The 19,591-nt window shown below is 42.0% G+C and overlaps 1 protein-coding gene across 1 annotated transcript in view; it reads left to right on the forward strand.

Annotated features, from left to right (window-relative positions):
* The window catches only part of UBA2 (ubiquitin like modifier activating enzyme 2), a 40,135-nt gene extending 26,531 nt beyond the window's left edge, over nt 1-13,604 (forward strand). Inside the window, exons 13-17 of the mRNA XM_045988101.1 lie at nt 2,053-2,208; nt 3,578-3,674; nt 8,991-9,096; nt 10,685-10,821; nt 12,745-13,604. Coding sequence (XP_045844057.1) covers nt 2,053-2,208; nt 3,578-3,674; nt 8,991-9,096; nt 10,685-10,821; nt 12,745-12,926 — 678 coding nt within the window. The 3' untranslated portion in view covers nt 12,927-13,604. The remainder of the gene's footprint in view (nt 1-2,052; nt 2,209-3,577; nt 3,675-8,990; nt 9,097-10,684; nt 10,822-12,744) is intronic.
* Nucleotides 13,605-19,591: the final 5,987 nt, after the last annotated feature.

Genomic DNA, 19,591 nt, shown 5'->3' on the forward strand with positions numbered 1-19,591 from the left:
AGTTTTACTGAATTCTTGCCAGCTTAGTAATTCAAAAAACTTTCTTAGAAAAATTGTAGCCACTACTTTTAGTCTTGTTTAGGTTCTCCTTTGTACTACAATGTTGAAATGACCAGTAACTACCTCCTCTGCAATGGTACTCCTACTTTTCAGTGCCATTATTGATAAACTCTGAAACTATCTTATATCTTAACATTGTTGGGGCATCTGTGGGTGGCTTGGCTCAGGTCTTGATCTTAGGGTTGTGAGTTCAAGCCCCACATTGGGCTTGATGCTGGGCTTGGAGCCTACTTTAAACAACAAAACCCTTTTGTTTTCATGAAATTTTGGGGTGAAGGACTATAGAATCATTGCCAGTCTGTCATCTTCATTTGATTTGCTGTTTAAATTTTTTTTTGGCTTTCATTTTTTTAAAAGATTTTATTTATTTGACAGAGATCGCAAGTAGGCAGAGAGAGAGAGAGGAGGAAGCAGGCTCCCTGCTGAGCAGAGAGCCCAATGCGGGGCTCGATCCTAGGACCCTGAGATCATGACCTGAGCCAAAAGCAGAGGCTTTAACCCACTGAGCCACTCAGGTGCCTCGGCTGTCATTTTTTTTTTTTTTTAAACTTCTTTCTGATTTCTAATTTATAGTAGCCTGAGTTGTCCTTGGCTACAGTATGCATCCCTTTGAGCTCACAAACAGTATTGTTTGTCAAATTTATTAAAATGTTTGTTTCCTGTAGCATCCTTCTTGTTTGCTTACTTAGCTTTGTCCTTCTCTTGGGTTAATGACGTTTATGTATGGTTTTTTTGGTTCCCACTTATATAGTGGATTTTAGGATGGAGTAACAATTTAGCCTGCATGTTAATGGTGTTAGCATTTGTTTTCCTGACTGTTGATTTCCCTTAGCACAGTTACCTTCCCAGGGAAACCTCAGATCAAATCTGTTCTCCCATTGAACCCTGCCTCTGGCTCTGCTAGCAGTAACTACTAGCAGTACTGGTACAGGAGCCCTCCCCCCAGCACTTACTTCCTCGCACAGGATTTACTTCATTAAAACTGGGGACTCCGTAGGGTTCCTCTTTAGAATTAAGTCATCTTAGCAGAACCACACTTAACAAGGTCATCAAGAAATGAGAATTTGTGTATTTGCTTCCAGCATCCATCTGACATTTCTTTGTATTAATCTTGCTAGTGTTTGCCAAACTATGTAGTAATATGAGGTTGGTTCCTTTTTAAAAATTTCATTCTTTTTTTTTTTCTTTTATAGTGCTGTTTTAAAAAATTTGCATTGGCTTTTAGTTTTTGTGTGGGTACCAGGGAAATGGTAAATAGGTGCTAATACTGCCTGAAGTACATTATTTTTTCTCGTAATTAATAAATGTTTATGTCGTAATCATAGACAACTTGAAAAGAAAGGCAGCATGTTGCTTCCGTACATCTGTGAAAGCATTATCCTTAATTGGAGAAATAAGTGTGTTGCTTTTGAGAAGTTGGCTTCATTATTGATAAGAACAATCACTAGGAAGACACCCAAAAACTGTTTTAGTGATACCAGGGATGAGTACAGCTAGGCCCTTACTTTTGCTAAATTAGTTTGCAGAATAGTTTAGTTGTTAGTACAAGATTTCTTTTCAGTAAGCACAGCCTTTCACATGGTAGCCAGTTAGAAAAGAAAGTTGAAAGATCAGGCTCTTATTAAGAAGGCCATGATTTGGGGTGCCTGAGTAGGTCAAAGCCTCTGCCTTCAGCTCAGGTCATGATCTCAGGGTCCTGGGATGAGTCCCAGCATCGGGCTCTCTGCTCAGCAGGGAGTCTGCTTCTCCCCGCCGCCCCCCCCCACCCCGCCTGCCTCTCTGTCTACTTGTGATCTCTCTCTGTCAAATAAATAAAGTCTTTTTTTTTAAAGGCCATGATTTTTCTTCCATTTTTTCCGATCTAAAAGGGAATATTTAAGTCGTTTTTTTTATTGACTGTACAGTAAAGAAGATGGTAGATGTTAGGTTGTATGGTATATAAAATCATAACTCAGATTTGTGTATTCTGCTTGTATTTTTTCTCTTCCAAAGATTTTTTTGAATAAACAACCAAACCCAAGAAAGAAGCTTCTTGTGCCTTGTGCACTGGATCGTCCTAACCCTAATTGTTATGTATGTGCCAGCAAACCAGAGGTGACTGTTCGGCTGAACGTCCACAAAGTGACTGTTCTCACATTACAGGATAAGGTAAGTGCTGGGGCTGGTTCTCTTCCACAGGGTTTGTAACCTAGGTTCCCTTCTGCTTGATAGTATTAGTGTGTTAACAAACTAAAAGCCACGTAATGATTCTGAAAGATTGTGACTACTAAAGTGCGTTGCTCTGATACTCTAGGTTGCTTTACTATCTGGGTTCCTACTGGTTTTTCAGTCTGTGGTTCCAGAGTATGTGCCTCACATCCCAGAAAGGAATAGATGAATTTGGATGGAATATGCACCACAGGTGGTTACAGAGGCGATAGTTTGTTGGCAAGCTGTATCAGTTTGTTCCCAGATAGTGTGTAATTTTTGTGTTTCCTGACAGTCAGTATCCTTAAACGGTCTGGTGATGGTCCTGATTCTAGTGTGTTCAGTTGACCTCTTACGACATGCTGCATTTGTGGATTTGGATTCACCAGTAATAGATCTCTGGAGTGAAGGAAATGGAGGTTTAGGATGTGGTCTGGTCCTTAGGTTCCTTCTAAATTAGTTTAGATTAGTTTCTCTATAAATGGCCCACATGGGTTCCACTTCTCACTTTTGGGATCACTTCAGATGGCTCTCTGTTAATCCCCATCGTCATGTTTCATATTTATATGACATGGGGGTGATAGATTCTTGTGGCCCAGACTGCTTAAGAGGGAGAAATAGATTTTCTCCCAGAACTGATTGCATAGGGCACACTGATTTGAGCTTATGTTTCGATGGAGGAGCAGCAGGGTTTGGTATACTGGCCAGCAGAGGGTGATTGCCCCGCCTGCTTTCTTAGGAAATAATTATAGTTGGTATGTAGTCATTCTTGAGCTTAAAGGCAAGCCCACTATTTGTAGGATAATGAGACTTTTAAAGAATTCCTCTGTTATGTTTAAGAGCAGCTAGGGTTTGACAGATTACTGTTACTCCTGATCCATCTTGGAATTGAAAAAGAGATGGAACTTGGGAAGAGGAAAACTATCCGAGAATCAGTTTTATGATAAGTTTTCCATCTACAAAACATCTGCAAATACAGGATTGGTGTAGAGACTAAGATGAAATATTCCAAGTGTCTAGCTCAGTCTGATCTGTAGGGAAGGACAAAGTACTAAGAGCCAATCAAGAGTTGTCAGTCTCCCGTTTGGAGGAAGTTCTATCTGAACTTTATCAGTGGTTCTACATGGGGGTGGAAGGTGGGCAACATGGGTATGGAGTAATTTGGTGAATTTCCAGTGCTTTCCTGCATACCCTGACATTTCTTAAAGAACAGCTTTGCTCCTTTCCAATGGAAGGGAAAATAAGAGCCTTTATGGAAAAATGTCTGGGTTTTTTTTTTTAATGGTCTTTAGCTATATATATTAATATTTTGAATCTTTTTTTCTTATAGATAGTGAAAGAAAAATTTGCTATGGTAGCACCAGATGTCCAAATTGAAGATGGGAAAGGAACAATCCTAATATCTTCAGAAGAAGGAGAGACAGAAGGTATCATACATCGTGTTTATTCACTCCCTCGTTTGGGTGGAAACTATATCCATGAAAACATAACATTAGTTTGCCCATTTACCATACATGTTATTCAGTATCACAGCTGAAGGGGCAATATTTGGTCGTGGAAGTGTGCTCCCTAGGTGGCACTGCCTTGCTGGGATCACCACAGTTCCAGGTTTGGGGCTCCCATGTTGTCAGGGTATCTCAGGGGCTGTTTCTCAAGAACCCAGTGAATAGTTGGGTTTATAGTGACCCTGATGCTCTTGTCCACTAACAAGGAACCACCTTGCCTGTATCATGGATCCTGGGAGTTAAAGTAGTAATGAGAAGATTGCCCTGACTGTTAGGGTAGGAAGGGTAATTTAAGGCTATGAAGTGTTTCATCCAGGAGTAGAGAAAGAAGCCTTGATAGCCTGCTGTAGAGCAGAAAGTAGTGCTGAAAAAATCAGCGCCCACTTTTGGCTTTCTAGGCTTTCCTTTTCAAAAGTTCAAGCAGGTCAGAGCGCTTGGGTGGTACAGTTGGTTAACCATCCAACCATTGGTTTGGGCTTAGGCCATGATCGAGGTTTGTGGGTTTGAGCTCCGCCTCAGCCTGTGTGCTCAGCACAGAGTCCACTGGGATTTTCTCTCCCTCTGCCCCTCCCACTTGTACACTGTGTCTCCCTCTAAAATAAACAAAATGAATCTTTTTTTTTTAAAAGATTTTATTTATTTATTTGACAGAGAGAGATCACAAGTAGGCAGAGATGCAGGCAGAGAGAGAGAGATGGGGAAGCAGGCTCCCTGCTGAGCAGAGAGCCTGATGCGGGGCTCGATCCCAGGACCCTGGGATCATGATCTGAGCTGAAGGCAGAGGCTTTAACCCACTGAGCCACCCAGGCACCCCGAAATGAATCTTTTTAAGAAGTTCAAGCATGTCATCTTTTTTGTTGATATATTTGTTGTACAAAGTACAATGCATTTGATTCTTTTTTTTTTTTTTAAGATTTTATTTATTTGACGGAGAGAGACACAGCGAGAAAGGGAACACAAATGGGGAGTGGGAGAGGGAGAAGCAGGCTTCCTGCCAAGCAGAGAGCCCAATGTGGGGCTCGATTCCAGGATCCTGGGATCATAACCTGAGCTGAAGGCAGACGCTTAACGACTGAGCCACCCAGGCGCCCCACATGTGATTCTTTTTAAGCTTTCTTAGAATTGGCTATGGTTATGTTCCCTTCAGACTGCAGTAGTCAGTCTGGTTAGACTTAAATGTTCCCATACCTCTTTGGTCACTTTGGCAGCTCATCTCTTTGGGCTTCCATTTTAGTTGATTTTGCCACATCCCTACTTTTGTCAGTATACCATTACTTTCAAAATCTGGAGTCACTCTTTTCACCAAATACTTGACATTTATTCACACATTTTTTCATTGGCCACTCACTTATATAGGACACTTTGCCAGATCTTGATGAGGTTATTCAAATATCAAGCTCTGGGGCGCCTTGGGTGGCTCAGTGGGTTAAAGCCTCTGCCTTCGACTCAGGTCATGATCCCGGGGTCCTGGAATCGAGACCCGCATTGGGCTCTCTGCTCAGCAGGGAGCCTGATTTCCTCCTCTCTCTCTGCCTGCCTCTCTGCCTACTTGTGATCTCTGTCAAATAAATAAATAAAATCTTAAGGAAAAAAAAAAAGTCAAGCTCTTTTTTTTTTTTAAGATTTTATTTATTCATTGGACAGAGGAGAGCGATAGAGCACAAGCAGGGGGAGCAGCCAAGGGAAAGGGTGAAGCAGGCTCTCTGCTGAGCAGGGAGCCCAATGCGGGGCTTGATCCCCGAACCCCGGGATCGTGACCTGAGCCGAAGGTAGACGTCCAACCATCTGAGCCACCCAGGTGCCCCAAATGTCAAGCCTTTACATTAAAACCTAGTGTCGGGATTCTTGACTATTGTTTTTTGTCAAGAAAATGTTTGCGCTACTAAGTCATGAATAATTCAAGGCTATGTTTTGGATAGGTAGTCTATTTTAAGAACCTAGTTGAATATTTAAGCCCCATTTTAGCCAGTTATCTTCATAACACACACAGTTTATCCATGACTATACATTCTCTCCTTGGTTCTGTGGTTCTGGCCAGCTCTTTCAAATGCTAGGACTTTAAAAATGGAAAGTGGTCAAGAATCTCTGTGGCTTAAATCTCTGGCCCTTTTCTGCAAAATATATGTGCTGTTAAGGGTGCGAGCATTTGTTCGGAGTCCTGTGTTACAGGTATAGTCTTAGGTATTTATAATTCAAGAGTAAGTAAGGCAGCGGTCCCTGTTTTGCAGTACTTGACAGCCTGGAAGGAGAGGAGAGGTGATCAACAAGTGAATTTACTATAACCTGAGAAATAATGATAGGAACAGAGTGTGTAAAGTAGGAGTTACAGCCTTGTGAAGAGAGAAGGGTCACGGGAGAGAGGACTTCTGGGCCGAGTCTTAAAGATGGAAAGGTCCTCTGGGTAGAGAAGGCAGTATCTGTCCTTGGGCAGAATCAGCAGCCTTTACAAACATAAAAGGCTTTTGGCACGGCCAGTTACTTGTTTCACTGGAAAGTGGTATTCTGCGGGGTTGCCAATGCTGGCACAGCAAGAGGGATTTCTGTGCCATACATGCGACAAACATGTGTTTGTCGTCCTCTTCCTCCAGAGCCCTGCTCTCACCAGGGATTATAATCAAGGAAGTAATACATTACTTTCTGTCATAGTCTGCAGAGGGGGAGTTAAGCATGTGAAAGAGGAAGCAGGGAGCTCTTTAGGAAGAAAAAAATGGGGTAGTGAAGGATGTTTACTGAGGCATTAGCAGATGACGTAGTTGAGGTTGGGAGTCAGAGCTCATGGGCCAGGTGAGGAAAAGTAGCATTGTTGGGGTGATACAGGATTGTCCCCAGGAGTCTGAATTAGAGATGATGCTAATTGGCCAGGATAGAATGAATGCACGGTAACTATTTCTCTTTCAAACATGTTGGGTCTGAGGAGTTTGTAGTGAGTGGACAATGTGTGAAAGGGCTTAAGGATGGAAGTCTGGGTAAGAACTATCATTCTGTAAAGGCATTCCAGCTAGACTAAAAAGTTAAAATAAGAAATCTATAGGGGCATCCCGGTGGCTTAGTCAGTAGAACATGCAGCTCTCAATTTCTGGGTTGTGAGTTTGAGCCCCACATAGGACATAGAGTTTACTTAAAAAAAGAAAGAAAGGAAGAAATCTGTAAGAGAATTAGAAACTGTCTGTAGTTTCTGGGTTTCAGGGTCAAGAAGGGAGGATCCTTTCTTTTTTTTTGTTTTTTTTTTTTTTTTAAGATTTTATTTATTTATTTGAGAGAGAGCATGAGAGGAGAGAGGTCAGCAGGAGAAGCAGACTCCCTGCTGAGCAGAGAACCCAATATGGGACTCGATCCCAGGACTCCAGGACCATGACCGGAGCTGGAGGCAGTTGCTTTTAACTAATTGAACCATCCAGGCACCCTGGGAGGATCCTTTCTACCCATTTTCCTCATAAGCAACAAAAGAAATCATAAAAACCCAACAAAGAAATAGCTATAATTAGATAATATAGAAAAGTCACATAAATTTAATTATAGTTAGAATTTATTTATTTATTTTAGATTTTATTTATTTATTTGAGAGAGCATGAGAGGAGAAAGGTCAGTGGGCGAAGCAGACTCCCTGCTGAGCAGGGAGCCTGATGTGGGACTCGATCCCGGAACTCCAGGATCATGAACCAAGCCAAAGGCAGTCTCTCAACCTACTGAGCCACCCAGGCGCCCAATAACTAGAATTTAAAATGGAATCTACTGGGGCGCCTGGTTGCTCAGTGGGTTAAGTCTCTGCCATCGGCTTGGGTCCTGGTCTCAGGGTCCTGGGATCGAGCCCCTCATCGGGCTCTCTGCTCAGTGGCGAGCCTGCTTCCCATCCTCTCTCTGCCTATTTGTGACCTCTCTGTCAAATAAGTAAATAAATAAATGTTAAATAAATAAATAAAATGGACTTTAGTTAGTATGTGCCAGGCACTACATAGGTCAATAGGGTTTATGCATTCTGTGCCCCTCGTGGAGCAAATACTCAATAAAGCGCAATCTGTCATGAAGACGGGGTGAAACTGGGAGCCAAGTGAGGAAGCACTTGGTTTTGTAAGTGATACTTGAGTGCTTTTTCAGGTCAAGAGAAGAGCATTTGAATGTGCAGGAGAGCGAGGATAATTAAGGCAGAAAGACTCAGAAATAGGGAGGAGGTGGTGGTGACATCAGAAGTTTGGTTGGAGGAATTGTTCTTCGTCGGAGTATTTACAGTCCATGTGGCAAAGGCTTATTGAGTGCCATTGGATGTTAGCCACTGTGCTGCATGAAGCAGAAGTGACACATGGAAGCTAAAGCTAGATTGGAGGGATTATTTCTGGGAGGTCCCAGAGGCTCGTCATTGAGAAAAGTTGAAAATGGAAAATCTTTCAAATCAACAAAGTTTTCTCATTTTCTGAATTATAGAATTTGCTGAAAAGTAGTTTGTTGAAGTTGGCCTGAATAACCTCTTTGCAAGTAAAACATATTTTGAACAACTGTAATTTGTTCTTTAGCCCCGCCAGGATTCTAAATTAATTTGCTGTGAATGGGAGAATGTTGCCAGAACTTCTCACAGTTTGGTTCTTTTTAACCAGTTTTAGTAGTTGAATATTCTTCATTCAGAGTTGAATTTCTTAAGTGCCGAATATTTTAGTGGATTAGTTTGGTAGGTCCACCATTCCAGAATACACAGGGTGACTTAAGTAACAGAAATTTATTTTCTTGGGGTGCCTGGGTGGTTCAGTAGGTTAAGCCTTTGCTTTCAGCTCAGGTCATGTTCTCAGAGTCCTGGGATCGAGCCCCGCATCGGGCTCTCTGCTCAATGAGGGAGTCTGCTTCCTCCTCTCTCTCCGCCTGCCTCTCTCTGCCTACTTGTGATCTCCCTCTTCATCAAATAAAATCTTAAAGAAAAAAAGAAAGAAAAACATTTGTTTTCTCATAATTCTGGCAGCTGTGAGTCATTCAAAATGTCCACAGGCTCGTTTTCTCTTGAGAGGCTTATTACAAGGATTCTGGTTAGGTTGATTTAGAACCTACCCTAACAGCCTCATTATATCTTAATCACCTCTTTAAAAAGTACTGTCTCCAAGTACAGTGACGTATGCTGGGGTTAGGGCTCCAACATATGACTTTGAGGGAGTGACCTGATTCAGCTTATAGTAGGGGTTTAATCTTTTTTAAACTACTATGACTGCTCCGTGGAATATATAACTGAAGTATCTAAATTCCTTTCCAATTTCTTAGCTAATAATCACAAAAAGCTGTCAGAATTTGGAATTAGAAATGGGAGCCGGCTTCAAGCAGACGACTTCCTTCAGGACTACACTTTATTGATCAACATCCTTCATAGGTAGGAACTATTAATATTTTAAGTCTAAGATATTATGTGAATATAAAAACTTGAATTGGAGAAAAAATATTTTCTTACCTTAAGCCCTACTGTTCATTTGAAGCCATGAAGTGTATTTACTTGAGTTGGCTACTAAGTTCCCTGAGGCTTCACCTACAGAAGAATTTGGGAATTCAGAAACAAAAGGAATAGGCAAAAAATATTTAAGGGTAACTCACCATAGTGTCTGATCAGAAAGATCTAGAAAAGGTAGAAATCCAGGCATTTAAAGAGTTAGAAATGAGGGTGAATTCTTTTTGATAACTGAACTAAAATAAAAACTTCAATGTTTAAAAGATTCATTAGAAGAAAGAAAACTCTTTCTCCCAGTAGACAAATATTTCATTTGTGATGTATAACAATACCAAGACATTTAAAAATTATCCTATAGAGATTTTTGAATCATGTATTTTTTTCTTTTTATTTGATTTAATGTCCTGCCCATTTTTATAAAAAGCATTCTTGTGCTTGCGTTACGGAGTATTTGCACGTATATAACAGAGGACAGATGGTCCTCCACCTGGGTATGATTAGCTGTTGAGTCAGGGGCATTTTGGTGCACTGCTTCCACCGATACACCTCAGCTACACCCTGACTTGGGACTTTCGGGTACCATCCCAGCAAACAAACGTGAAGGGAGTTGCCATCAGCATCCAGTTGTTTTGCCAATATTGCCATCTCTCTGTGAACTTGAAGCTTATGTAGTTTTTTGGGAGAATATCACATTGTAGTACTTGGTTGGTTTATAAAAAGCATAGAATGACAGGAAAGACTGAATGTGACTTAGTAATAAGTACGCGTTTCCCAGAGTTAGACAATTGAGTCAAAGATAGGTATTGCTAGGGAGTCATCTTTGGCTTCAGACACCATTGGATGCCAGTGGTGTGCTTGTGTTCCGTTGTAGAAGAGAAGACAATGGAAGGACATGTACAATAAAATGGAAATGCATCAGATGGTATCTGAAGAGGAGGCATAATTAGGGTTTTTTTATCATATTTTTTAGCTCTCTGGGAACAGAAACCCCCTTATAACATGTAAGTCTTTTGCTTGACTTTCATGCATTAAACTTTCATACATGTTTTTGGGACCTCATTACAAAAGCAGGGTGCTGCTGGTAAAGACTGGGGGAAACCCAGAGTCCATAGGAACCATCCTATTCCTAAAACACCAGATGGCTCTGGTCAAGAGCAGAGTGTGTAGAATCTTTAAACATGGTAGCTGAAGAAATAATGCCTAAGAGCTAGATTGGGTCAGAGTTTTGAAGTCCATTTTCTGCTCTAGCAGTGAAAGTTGTGTCATACTTTTTTTGATAATTTTTTTAAAGACCTTTTCCTTGATTTGAAGGGGTAGTGGTATTGACCATTTGAATTATCACAAAAATTTATGTGCAGTCTTATTTTAATTTTATTAGCTCTTTGAAAATCAGGATCTATTTGCTGTGTACATAGTACATGCACTTAGAGCTCTGGGGAGCAGTGTCTCTCTGGTGTGCCTTTGCTATTGTAAATAGTCATGTGGTACAGTTTTACAGTGTGGTGTTCTTTTACAGTGAGGACCTAGGGAAGGATGTTGAATTTGAAGTTGTTGGTGATGCCCCAGAAAAAGTGGGGCCCAAACAAGCTGAAGATGCTGCCAAGAGCATAACCAATGGCAGTGATGATGGAGCTCAGCCTTCCACGTCCACTGGTGAGTCATGGTCACAGTCAGCCAGCGCTTTGTTAATTACCCACCGAGCAAGCTGCTACGTAGAAATGAACTGTGGTTAATTTGATGAATTTGACCATAAAACAGAAATCCATAGGACTCTTGGAGGTGTGTATTGATTTGGCATTGTTTTAACGGAGCTCTGAATATGGGAACCCTGAAGACATTTAAGAATGGGAAATTCTATGGAAAATAGGAACTGTTCTTTTTTGTTAGTGGGTTTTTACAATTGGAAATGTCAATGAATTTGCTAGTTCATGAGGACGCTTCATTCTTTGTAGCAGTAGTTTTGGATTTGGGGTGCCTGTTGTATTTAGGGGAAACAAATCAATGCACCTATTTGGAGTGAACAGATGCTCTAAGTATAGGATTTTTCGGGCGCCTGGGTGGCTCACTGGGTTAAGCCTCTGCCTTTGGCTCAGGTTATGATCTCAGGGTCCTAGGATTGAGCCCTGCATCAGGCTCTCTGCTCAGCAGGGAGCCTGCTTCCCCCTCTCTCTCTGCCTGCCTCTCTGCCTACTTGTGATCTTTCTCTGTCAAATATATAAATAAAATCATTTTTAAAAAAAGTATAGGATTTTAGCATTTCACAGTTTTCTCGGAACCATTATAACTTTGGTAAAGTGCATCAGAGGCTCTGTTTCCCTGGGTTTCTGTGCTAGTGCTTGATGCTTTACTGTGTGCTCAGATTCGGATGTTTCCTGCCTACCCATGTCCCAAAACAGCCCCCCTTCCTTCATTCTTTACTTAGGAAACTAAAAGTTACCAACTTTTTTACTATGTTTCCATTTCTTTAACCATGTGTCTTTGATATTCTTTGGAATATGATTGTTCTTGATTCTTAAATTTTCAGAGAATTTTAAAGATGGACTTTGAGACTAGCTAGAGTGTGGTCCACTTATGAGCCATGGGTTCATGACCTCCCCCCCCCCAAAATAGAAAAGAGAAAGGGACTATGGTAGTTTTTAAAAAGTCATAATTCAAAATGTGTATTGTTTGATCCCTTACTGTGGGTCGGTTTGGGAGGCTTTTTAGCAACGAGTAAGATAGGTAGGTACTCTGCCTTTGCTTTGGCGTGGGCATGATGGGTGCGTTGGGGGTGGTACATGAAACCAGCTGTGGTGTAAGGTTATGAGCATGTATGGTAGAGCCCACTGCGTGGATTTGAATCCCGGCCTTATCCTCTGCTATTGTGTGACCTTGGGCAAGTCAATCTCTGTAGGTCAGTTTCCTTTTCTGGAAAACGGATAATAATGTTATCTTCTTTATAGGGTTGTTGTGATGATTAAATGAGTTGTTATATGCAAAATGCTCAGAACAGTTCCTGGCACATTGTAAGTGCTATATATATGTTGTTGTTGTCGTTGTTTTATTATTATTACCATCACTACCAGTATTAGGATATGCACCCTCCCCTTTTCTGTTGGAGAAATAGAAACAAAGAGCTATAAGAATTTGAGTTCTATAATGCTTGTTACAGTTTTTTGTTTCAATTAGAAAACAGATTGGTGCTTGTTACAGAAAACATTAAAACTACAGTAATGTGGGGGCGCCTGGGTGGCTCAGTGGGTTAAGCCTCTGCCTTCAGCACAGGTCATGATCCCAGGGTCCTCGGATTGAGTCCCACATTGGGCTCTCTGCTTAGCAGGGAGCCTGCTTCCCCCTCCCCCCCCTTGCCTACTTGTGATCTCTCTCTGTGTCAAATAAATAAAATCTTTTTAAAAACCCACAAGACTACAGAAATGTGTAATGTATAAAGTGAAGGTTCCATGAAGGTAGCCTAACATTCTTAAGTTTGGTATATATTAGAAATGCCAGCTCTTCACTTTCATAAAATATTAGTGAATCACTAGTAACTCCCACACTTTTAACCATTTTTTTCCTTTTTTTTTTTCCTGAAATAAGCGCAAGAGCAAGATGATGTGCTCATAGTTGATTCAGATGAAGAAGGTCCTTCAAATAATGCTGACATCAGTGAAGAAGAGAGAAGTCGCAAGAGGAAATTAGATGAAAAGGAGAATATCAGTGCAAAGAGGTCCCGCACAGAACAGACAGAAGAGCTCGATGATGTTATAGCATTAGATTGAACAGAAATGCCTCTAAACAGAACCCTCTTACTGCAGTAGGTCATCTGGGCAGAACCAGGTTATTTGTTATGTCCTTTGTTCCAAAGGGAAAAATCGACACCAGTGACTTGAAGATGATTCTTCTCCCTTTGAAAGCATTCATTTTGCTAGAACAATTAGAAACATTGCGGTATGCTGTATTGAAAGTAGGAATATAGTTTTAAAGCCCTTTGAACAAAGTGTGTGCATAACCAGTCATCAGATGAAACAACACAGTGCATGTTGCCTTTTTAATGTAAATACCCTTAGGTATCATTTACCAGTTTTAAAATATTGTGGTTTAGTAAAGTTGATACCTGGTTATAAATACTACGCCTTTATTTTTGGTTAGAAGAAGAATTATTTTTAGCCTAGATCTAACCATTTTCATACTCTTAACTGACTGAAACAGATTCAAAGAAGTATCAAGTGCTATGCATTGAAATGTGTTTTTAAATGTTAACTGGCACTATGTATATTAATGTAAAACAATGTTAATTTACTCAAGTTTTCAGCTTGTACCGCCTGGTATGTCTGTGTAAGAAGCCAGTTTTTGTGTATTGTTACAGTTTCAGGTTATTTATATTTGATGTTTTGTAGAACTCAAATACGACTATACTGTACTTATGGACCAAATAAATGGCATCTGCATACTTGTTACACACGCCTGCAAAGTTCACGTTTCTGCGGCCATCCCGGGTTATATATTACTGCGGTCATGCTAAACCCTTTCCTTCTAAAGAGTTCACTCATAGTGGATGTGAAGGTTAAATGATCTCCACTGTTTGCCACAGATAAGTACTTTCTAAAATAAAACTTTTCATGGCATTGTTACTTTTTAAGTTTGGTTGTAAACAACAGGCCTTCTGTTGAGAACAGTAAGTGATCTTTGCCCAGCCCCAGGAACTTAGAACCTTGGATTTGAGATTCCGGAGCAGGGGGGAGTCTTCATTCTGCAGTCTTCTCTGGGTTGCCCCTCCCCACCCCCACCCCCGGTGCATCAGAGTCCCTTCTCGAGTGTACCATTTAGGGCCCAACTCCAGCCTACAGAAGTGGCCAGAACAGTCCTGGATGGATCAGCACCCATGTCTCTGCCTTGGACCTCAGAGGGCCTTGGCCCTTAGGGTACTCTCCTCACACAGATGTGCCTTGAGTTTTCAGATAACAGAAACCCCTGAAGCTGTTTAACCCCCATTTGATACCCTCATCCTTTGGTGGTTTGGGCTATAGTCAATTAAATTCCAAATTGTCAACTCATTAAATTTTGCTCCATTCTGTTTCATTCTTACTCTGCCACCTAGCTTATTAACTTTTGCTTCTTGTTTTGTATCATTTGTAAATTCAGCATGTAAGCAAAGCCTTCAGAAAAATCATGTTGAACAAGACTCAGCCCTCAGGAGCATGCCGCCTGATATCTGCAGGATGGACTGACTTCCAGCCTCCAATACAGCACTGAGGGAGCTGAATCCCCACCTACAACTATATGAGCCTATGAGGTTCACTTTGCCTTTAGATTTTTAGATGTTCCCATTTTCTTCCAGAAAAAAGATCTCAAAATTACAAAACCATGTAACAGACAATAATGAATTATTCTGGAATTCCACCTCAGAAATGTTGCAGTTAATTGGTTGGTCACTGGTGATCATGTTCAGTTTAGAAATTCCATTCCTAAAACCTCACCCTACCCTTTTAGACTCAATTGTCAGTCATTTCCAGCATTTTGTATGTTTATTTTTTTCCATTTATGGGAGTAAGTGCCAATTTGATCTGCAGAGATAGATTTCTGTTTTGGCAGACCAATGGTTTTTATCTCTGCAACAACTCTATTACTACCTTTTCCAGCAGGTTCTGTCCATTTTCTACCTGCTTTTATAAAATCCGGGTTTATCAGCAAGTCAGGTCTGATACGTGGGTCTTGCCCAAGTAGACTAAGCCGATCCAAGCAGCCTGCACACTCCTGGAGCGTGGACACACTTTTTAAATGCGGGCTGGTATTTGTGGTTTTCCAGTGTGAGTTGTCTTCTCAGTTGTGGAGCCACATGCAGAGCTCATCAGGAGCCTTTGCCCAGCAGCTCTACCCTGAAATACAGTCTGACAAACCGTCTTCCTGCCTTAATGGGAACAGTCTGCTGACTCAAGTTTACCTGTCTGTTGTCCCAAAGATGAGTCTGCATACCCTTGGCCTGTAAGAGAGGATTCAGTGTTTTAATATAGAGCCTGACCACTTAAGTCATCAATCAGGCAGACATCAGTGGATGCCAGAACCTTCAGAAAAAGGCTGTTGAGGAACAGAATCTTTTTTTCTTTTAAGATTTTATTTATTTATTTGACAGAGATCACAGGTAGAGAGGCAAGCAGAGAGAGAGGGAAGCAGGCTCCCTGCTGAGCAGAGAGCCGGATGTGGGACTCCATCCGAGGACCCTGAGATCATGACCTGAGCCGAAGGCAGCGGCTTAACCCACTGAGCCACCCAGGCACCCTAAGGAACAGAATCTTGACAGTGCTTAAATGTTGTGTACAGATAACTCGCAGAAGGAAAAAAAAATCAACCTTTGATAATGGACTGATCTGTCACCACTAATCACGCACTCAAACCTGGCATCAGCGACAACCTGATGTGTGTTTCCGAATGAGATGAGATGAAGACTTACAGCACCAAGGAAAAAACATGTTCACCACAATGTCTAATGCAGCAGCTAGACCCAATCTCTAGCTGACAGGAAGGGGGGGTGGGTGCGTAAAGGAACAAGCTAAGCAACATTAGGGGGAAACAGACAAGTACAGAGTGTGGGATGTTCTCAAGTGTAAAACATGACTGGCAGTTCTTGAGGTAATTGGAAACTGGGAAATGGGATAAAGTGATAACGGAAGTATTTTCTTAGGTATGATAATGTCCTTGTACTTAGGTATGCCAGTGTCTTTACTCTTAGAATATTAGGGATGAAGCTTCACAACAATTTTTAAATGACTCAGCAAAACACACAATACAGGAAGAAAAAGATAAAATTAACATTAATTGAATCTAGGTGGAGCCCATATATGTTGTTCATTGTATGATCCAACTTTTCTCTGAAAACTTTCATAATAGTGGAGATAGATACAGATATAGTCTTGTATTTTCCCTCTGTGCCTATGTGACTTTCAAGTTTTGTAATGAATATATGCTATGATTTAAATCAGAAAGGCAATAAAGATTATTAAAAATGTAAGTTGGCATGAAAAAGTGTTGCAGTGATTCCTGGGTCTAACATGGATGAAGTTGGCTTTGTTCATCCTTGTTGCTAGGCTGTGACTTAGGAAGAATTCTCTTTCATTTGAGCCTCCAGAGAACTAAGAAGAGAGCCAAGTTGCTCCCAGTAGATTCATGGTTCACTTAGAAGTTCCAGAAAACATTTGGTTCATAATGGATGTTCCTCTTCCTGGAAATTGCCCATGGGTGGCACACATGTCTAAGTGGACTTGCTCTGTGGCCAAGGGACATGGGCAAATTTAAGCTTCCTACTAGCCTTTTGTAATGCACAGAAAATAGAAACTTACAAAGTAAGTAAAAGAAAACCCAAAGAAGTCAGGGAAGAAAAAATGACAGATGTTTCTAGTCACTGTGACTTGGGGAGGGGGTGAAGGCCTCCTGGAATCTCCATTTGACCATTTGCAGGAGGATATATTTAGAGAAGTATTTTTATAGACCCTTTCATACTGGGAATACATTATTTGCATCCTGCACACAGGGAACTCCCCCCCCCCCCCGCATCTAATTTAAAATAAATTCCAGCCAAAAGTTTGAGAAATTTTTTAACTGTCCTCAATAAAAAGATCATCTGAGTTGAACTAGAGGACTACAGTGATGCTCTGGAGTTTGACTATATGCCGAAGATATGTTTTCCTGGTAAAATAATATTTTGAGGGTTATGCTAACTGATTTCAGCTTTAAAAAATTTAAATCTTGGGGCACCTGGGTGGCTCAGTGGGTTAAGCCTCTGTTTTCGGCTCAGGTCATGATTCCAGGGTCCTGGGATCGAGCCCCACATCAGGCTCTCTGCTCAGCAGGGAGCCTGCTTCCCCCTCTCTCTCTGCCTGCTGCTCTGCCTCCTTGTGATCTCTCTCTGTCAAATAAAATTTTTTTAAAAATTTAAATCTTCACAAGGGATGACATATAAGGAAAGACTGAGAAATTTTTTACTAGACTGTTCAGATGCTCCAAGAAGTTCCTCAGGCTTTTACTTTAGAAATTCACCCAGGCGGGACACCTAGGTAGCTTAGTCGGTTAAGCGCCTGCCTTTGGCTCAGGTCATGATCCCAGTATCCTGGGACTGAGTCCTGCATTGGGCTCCTTGCTCAGCGGGCAGCCTGTTTTTCCCTCTGCTTCTGCCTGCTTGTGCTTTCTCTCTCATCAATCAATCAATCGATCAATCTTAAAAAGAAATCCACCTGGGCACCTGGCACCTGGGTGGCTCAGAATGTTGAGTGTCTGCCTTCAGCTCAGGTCATGATCTCCAGGTCCTGGGATTGGGTCCCACATTGGGGTCCCAGCTCAGTGGGGAGTCTGCTGCTCCCTCGCCCTGTGCCTCTCCCCCTGCTTGTGCTGTTTCTCAAATGAATAATTAAATCTTTTTTGAAAATCCACCAACAATTCACATTGATTCTCAGGTCAATCTCAAAAAAACGTAGGCATTGTGTACACTGTCATTCACTTGTTCTGTAGACGTGTGTTGCATCCCTACTCTGCACCATGCTACTACACTTCTTAACCGTGCCAACCTTGTCAGCCTGGGAAGAAACCTTTGAAAGCAATAAGACACTAAGGGCTGGTGTTCACAGAAACTTCTTACCTACGGCAGCAAGAGGTGGTGGGATTGGGTATCCTGTGTGTCGCCCAGCTTCCCAGTTGGTCCCAGTGTCAGCTTCCAACAGCACTAAAAGTCATGAACACCAACCTCCTGCTCAAAAATGTGGTAACAAAATTGTAGAAATCAGCATTCCCAAACATCCCACCCCATGGAACTGCTGGGGTGTTTGCCACATACAAAGGTTGTGTATAAATTCCCTTTCCTGGATGCAGGATAAGGTTTCAGGGGAAGAAAGTGAAGGTCCTTTTAAGGTGCCCATCCTTATGAAGGAAGCAAGCTGTAATTATCTGGTCTTAACCCTAATTCTTAGATTGGGGAACCAAGCCTGTCCATGGCTTTAGCTGTCGATGCTTTGACCCTTCTGTGCCCCTGAAGAGGGCAAAGGGGGATACCAGGACCAGGGGAGTTTGGTAGACTCAATCTGGATGAAAGAGTTGGGCCTCAAAGAAGATGGAAAAATCCCTTTGGGCACAGCTCCTGGATGTCCTGCCAGTAGAGGACCATCAGAGAGAACACACCTTGGGTCTGGTGCTGGGTGTGGGGAGACTGGCCCTTAGGAGCTGGACTGGGAGATGTACCAGTGGGCTTCAGGTGAAAGACTTCGCGCTGCTCTCCCCAGGAAGTACTATTTTATAGGGGTAAAGATTGCTGCAGGTTGAGGGAGAGAAAGAAGAGTGGGTCCCAGAAACTCCACGACATGGCATTAGGCTGATTGCCATCCCTCTTCCCTAGGAACGCAAGTTAAACAGCCACACTTGATTGGCATGGGCGTGTCCCAAGACTAGGAAAACTCCTGACTCGTATCAGTAATTGGGGTCCAGACAATAAAGAAACTACAGACAGGTAAGGGGGTCTGATGAAAGCCAGATCACAAGGAGAGAGAGGAGGGGAAATCTTTGAATCACCATTAATGTAGACTGTCTGGGTAGCATTGGCCTCTAGAGAATTAGAAGGAAAAGGCTATGATTTAGGACTTGGTGTGAGACTAGACTGACTGTGTCCCGTTCCAGCCTCCTGAGTGTGTCCCTCTCCCCAGGCAATGGGAAGATTGTGGCTGAAAGGATGCTAGCACTAGAGTCCCCACAATTCCGTTGTGAAACTTCAGCAGCATAACCCACAGTAGCTAGAGCCAGCTCACACTGGCTTCCGAGAGCTGGTCGTACCTCTCTCTTTCCCACTGTCTGCAGTAATCCATGTTGGTGGTTTGAAATCCACCATGGTAGGATTGCTAAATGCTATAAATCAGGACTCCTGCTTGGTACAGTTCTCCCCCCATGAGCACTGGTTGTTAAACACCTATCTGCACCCCACTGGATGGAGGAAGAAAAAACCCAGGGAGAGAGGTGAACACAGAGAACATCCCTCCGCCAGTGGAGGAGCGAGAAGGCATCAGCAGAGGTTGGGGAGTGAGAAAGCAAATCTTTTGGGTTTTTTCTGTTGGGGGGTCTTTGTGAGTAACTAGTTAATTACCACTAGGGTAAGCAATGTGTTTTAGCTGACCCTATATATTGTTACATAGCTGACTCCAACAGACCCTGGTTGTTCAAGGTTCTAATTGGGCAGGTGGGGATGAAACAGTTATTTAAGAACTACCTTGGAGGGCAGAGAGGTCCTCTTCAGGAGGCTAGACATTCTAGGACTGTAGAGATTACAGAAATAATACAATAAACACATTCGTACTCGCCTCATTATCTGCAGTTTGGATTACTTCTCCAGAACACTGCCGTGTAGTCAGAGTGTTTTTGTCTGTTTCTGACGCTGTTAATACCCCCAAACTGCTCTTCCTGACAGGACATACCC

The sequence above is a fragment of the Meles meles genome, chromosome 19 (assembly GCF_922984935.1).
Source record: "Meles meles chromosome 19, mMelMel3.1 paternal haplotype, whole genome shotgun sequence".
NCBI lineage: Eukaryota > Metazoa > Chordata > Mammalia > Carnivora > Mustelidae > Meles > Meles meles.